General features: G+C 37.6%; 1 protein-coding gene across 1 annotated transcript; it reads left to right on the forward strand.

The window, feature by feature from the left end:
- The first annotated feature begins 845 nt into the window (after positions 1 to 845).
- On the forward strand, positions 846 to 4,291 carry LOC122042071 (receptor-like serine/threonine-protein kinase SD1-7). Its single transcript, XM_042602009.1, has 8 exons — positions 846 to 966; positions 1,337 to 2,488; positions 2,576 to 2,734; positions 2,888 to 3,006; positions 3,087 to 3,297; positions 3,389 to 3,629; positions 3,758 to 3,917; positions 4,004 to 4,291. Exons 1-8 carry the CDS (start codon positions 879 to 881, stop codon positions 4,277 to 4,279), a joined length of 2,406 nt encoding a protein of 801 aa, XP_042457943.1. The 5' UTR covers positions 846 to 878; the 3' UTR covers positions 4,280 to 4,291.
- The last annotated feature ends 635 nt before the right edge of the window (positions 4,292 to 4,926 follow it).

The raw sequence follows: 4,926 nt of genomic DNA on the forward strand, positions 1-4,926 counted from the left end.
AGTTATTTTTTTAATAAAAAATTAATCTTTTTATATTATTCATAACAAAACAATGAATTACTGATAATCAAATAATTAAATGAGAAATAATGAAAATAATGATTTTAGAAATCTTAAATAAAAAAATTTGAAAGATAACGTTGATAACGAGAATTCCTATTATTTAAAAACTTATTAAATTTTGATAGAAAAATTAAAAAATAGTAGATATCTTCTTAAATTTTGATGACAAAAATGGTTTCTCCCTTCAATTCAGTTAGAAGACGTGTCGGAGCCCCTCCTCTAATAATCTGGCAGCAAGCGAGCTATGAATAAGGCGAGGAAATTGGACTCCGGCGACATAGCAAAATTAGAAATTGGAACATTTCTTAAACTATTATGAACAAGGATAAAATTGGAATAAAAAATCTTTTATTTTCCCTTCACCTTCCTTATATCCTAATTCGGAGTGTAAGAAAATCTCTCTTTCCATGGGTAACGAAGGCTAAATCTTACCCTTCCTTATAATGGACAAGTTCAATTCATGAGTTTCAATAGAAAATTAAAACTACAACTTAAGTATATTTTGTTCTCTCATTTCTCTCTTACACCTCCTAAACACTTAAGCTCAACATCCATTCCTTCCCACAGATTTAAAGGAATTAAATAAAGTTTTGGAACATAAGGTATCACAGCTCATATAAAATAAATGGACTTAATTAACTGAAAGAGATATACGATATTCCGTGTTGTTTCTTTCTATTATTTTTCCAATCTGCAGCCACACGCTCCTTTCAGGTATTCCAAACATAGTACAAATCAGTTGACTAGAGACTTCCTCCACTATCATCATCTTCTAAAGTGTTGCAGGTGCAGGCAACGCAGATCCTTAAACTTCCATGGCGCGGATGCAGCTCTTTCTTCTACACTTTCTGGAAATAGTACTACTGGCGGAGACATTCTTTCTACTTGGCCAATCCTCGTCTGGTATGTTTAAGAAAAAAAAATTAGTCCAGAATTAAATTCGATTATAAAACCGTAGAATTTTTGTCCATTTGTTATCTGCTTATTTATTTATTTGGCATCGTCAAAGCCTCAGGATCTATGGAAAGTTTACCATAAAGTAATACTTTAATATCCTTCATTTCAAAACGAACTGAGCGGTCGAGTTATATTAGGCCTCGTTTACATGATATTTTTTGCCTAGTGAAATAAGTGTACTTCGCCGATTTGGAAACCTGATAGATCGTCCTGTTTGAGGAGAAATTGTAACACAATTTGATATCCATTTATAGGTCATACGTTTATGATGACGGAAGGATTTGATTCATTTGTTTATTTATCGACTTTTGTACAGAGGATATATTGATGGGGAATAACTCACTTATCGATGGCCAGACATTGATCTCGACGGGGAGCGTGTTCCAACTCGGCTTCTTCAGTCCGATAAACGATTCTGCGACTGCATACATAGGAATTTGGTACTACAATCACCCACCAACAGAAAACAAAGTAGTATGGGTCGCCAATAGGAATAAATCTGTCAACACATCCATGGCATCGTTGAATCTGACTTCCGACGGAAATCTAATCTTATTTGAGAAAGGAACAAAGGTTTGGTCGACAGGAACATCCAATGCTGCACGTTTGCAGCTTTTAGACTCAGGAAACCTCGTGCTGACTGACGGCTCTACAAGAAATCTATGGCAGAGCTTCGACCATGCGTGTGATACTCTTCTCCCTGGCATGAAGGTAGGATTCGATTTCGGAACCAACACTACGCGGCAGCTCGTGTCATGGATGAGTGCCACGGACCCTTCTCCGGGCAAGTTCATCCTCAAGATGGAGACGTATAATGTTCCTGATTTTTTCTTGCTGAGTGTGAATGGATCCGTCAAATTCGGCCGCACTGGGCCATGGAACGGGCAATGGTTCGTCGGCCTTCCAATGATGGGGAACGACATCGGGATGTACGTAAACTTCACATACGTGTCCAACCAGAATAACCAAACCTACTTCATCGATGAATATCAGACTCGATCTCCAGGGTTATTGCGGCTGCTAGTGAATACCAACGGAAAGATCCAGCTTTTGATTTTTGCTGGGGTAGAGTGGACTTCTTTTTTATCGCTTCTGGCCGACGACTGCGATAACTACAATCGTTGCGGCCGCAACAAACTTTGCACAAGGGGCTACCTCTCAAGCTACTGTCGTTGCTTGGTAGGGTTTGAGAACAAAACCGTCGTCGGATGCGAGAGGATGGAACCCCTGAGTTGCTCGTCGAACAAGTTTTGGAAGGAGCCGAGCGTGAAGGTGCCAGACACTGAGAATGCAACCTCAGGAGGCAACATTAGTCTGGATTCGTGCAAGAAATTGTGCTTGGATGATTGCTCCTGCGTCGCATTTGCGGTGATCAATGGGCCTTATGGCTGCATAACTTGGCGCGGTGACCTGTTGGATCTCAGAAATTTTGTCGACGGAGGAGACGATTTGTACATTAGGCTTTCAGGTAGTCGAGTTATGCGTTCATGAAATTGGATGATCAGAGTAACATTATATTTAATCATCTATTTTCCTTCTTTTTCTTTTCCTGCAGGATCGTCAACGTCAAATTGGAAGAAGCTCGTGTGGGCGATAGTCATTTCGGTGTTGCTGGGATTTTTTTTGCTGTGCAGTGTAGGTGTACTCGCTAGGAGGAGGAGAAACAGAGCATCGACCTGCAGATTGCAATTGCAGCTTCCAAATGTAGAGAAAGGTCTTGCACAATGCTTTATACAACAATACTGCTAGTTTTTCAAAGTTACTTTGGATTTAAAAAGGATTGAGTCAAATTTATTTAGATTAATCACTCAATTCTCAACTTTCTAAGAAGAAAAATTACTAATTCATAGTGTGATCCTTGTGCCAGGTTCGATCAGCGCATTGGATGTACTTCCTTCATATGATTTGCATACTATAAAAGTTGCAACAAATGATTTTTCCGAAGAAAACAAACTTGGGGAAGGGGGATTTGGTGCTGTTTACAAGGTAAGAAGACTTTCAGTATCAGAAAAATAAATATAGTCTTTCAAACCTGTAAAATTGAAGAGAAAGGTACTACTTGTTAGGGTGAATTGGAAAATGGAGAGAAGATTGCTGTAAAAAAATTATCAAGATACTCCTCACAAGGCCCAAATGAGTTCCTAAATGAACTCTCCGTGATAGCCAAGTTACAACATATAAACCTGGTTCGTCTTCTAGGCTACTGCATTAAAGGAGATGAGCGACTTATGATACTTGAATACATGGAAAATAAGAGTCTTGATGCCTTTATTTATGGTCAGTATATTTTATTTTCTCACGTTCCTTAGTTTTATTACCTTCACAAATGGCAACACATTTATCTGATCCTGTAAATCTTAATCTCCAGATAAGGCTAAAAGCTCATTACTAAATTGGCAAAGACGTTTGAATATTATAATTGGGATCGCTCGAGGACTTCTATACTTGCATCAAGACTCTAGATTGAAAGTCATTCATCGTGATCTTAAGCCGAGCAATATTCTCCTTGACAAGGATATGAATCCAAAGATTTCAGATTTTGGCATTGCAAGGATATTTGAAGGAGATAATGCTCTTGAGGATGCAACAACGAGACCAGTCGGAACATTGTAAGTCTTTTAGATTGAGTTCACATGATTTGATTAAATATATAGGAGAAGATTGGGAGGAAAAGTAATAAAGAAATATTAAGTTATCTCAATTTTTCTCACCCTATCCATTTATTTTTTTTTTGTAGTGGTTATATGGCACCTGAATACTTATCACGTGGAGTTTTTTCATTCAAGTCAGATGTGTTTAGCTTCGGTGTGATAGTACTCGAAATCATAAGTGGAAAGAAGAATAGAGTATTCAGTCAAACTAGTCAAACTGATACAAATTTAAATCTTTTAGGATATGTAAGTATTAATTTCAATATAAATAATCTTTCGTCTCTACATCATACTATCTAAAATTTTAAAGTATGTTTCCTACAATATTGCAGGTGAATAAACTTTGGAAAGAAGAAAGATCTTTAGAGATTGTTGATGATACATTAAATCAATCATATCCAACGGAAGAAGTTCTACGTTGTATCCAAATGAGTCTTCTATGTGTACAAGATAATAGTAACGATAGGCCAACCATGACAAAAGTGATGGCGATGTTAACAAGTGATGACCAACTCTTTACTCCGGTTATGCAACCTGATATAACATCAACTAGTAGCGAAGGTGGTTTCACCACCAACGAAATGAGCGTCACACTTGTAGGTCGATGATGTTAGTTAGAGTCCTAGAGTCAATCATTTGATGATTGTTGTATGGACTCGTTGTATCATATTCTTGTATATAAATAAAGACATTTATTTTGGTTATTATACTTGTATTGGTACCAAATAACTAAGTATAATAGCGTCCTTGAGTAGAGGGTTCTTACCTATATCAATCGGTTAGTTGAACCGATAGTGAGATGATATAGGGAACACTACTCTTAATCATTCCTAGTCGAGTATTAACATTCAGGGACAATGTTAATGCGACAAGACTAGCATGTAGGTCAACTCGATGACTTGATCTCACAAGTCATGGATATGGAGATATCAAGTTGACACATGGGTGTGCATTGTAGAATGTATACTGAATGACCCGCCATGAGAAAGTATCATGGATCGTTATATGAGTGTCATATACTTTCTCATGTGACTATTAGTATGACTACTAGTCCTTGGACCTGAAGTCACCATAGTTCTCTACATAAGGAGTTACGTACTTTGGCTTCGTCAAACGTCACCCGTAACTAGGTGGACTATAAAGGCGATTACTGGGTATGTAACAAATTATGCGGAGTGATGTGAGTGATGTAGATGGGATCTATCCCTCCTATATGACGGGAGTGACATCGATATTCTTGATAGAGTAAGACCAC

The sequence above is a fragment of the Zingiber officinale genome, chromosome 2A (genome assembly GCF_018446385.1).
Source record: "Zingiber officinale cultivar Zhangliang chromosome 2A, Zo_v1.1, whole genome shotgun sequence".
Classification (NCBI taxonomy): Eukaryota; Viridiplantae; Streptophyta; class Magnoliopsida; order Zingiberales; family Zingiberaceae; genus Zingiber; species Zingiber officinale.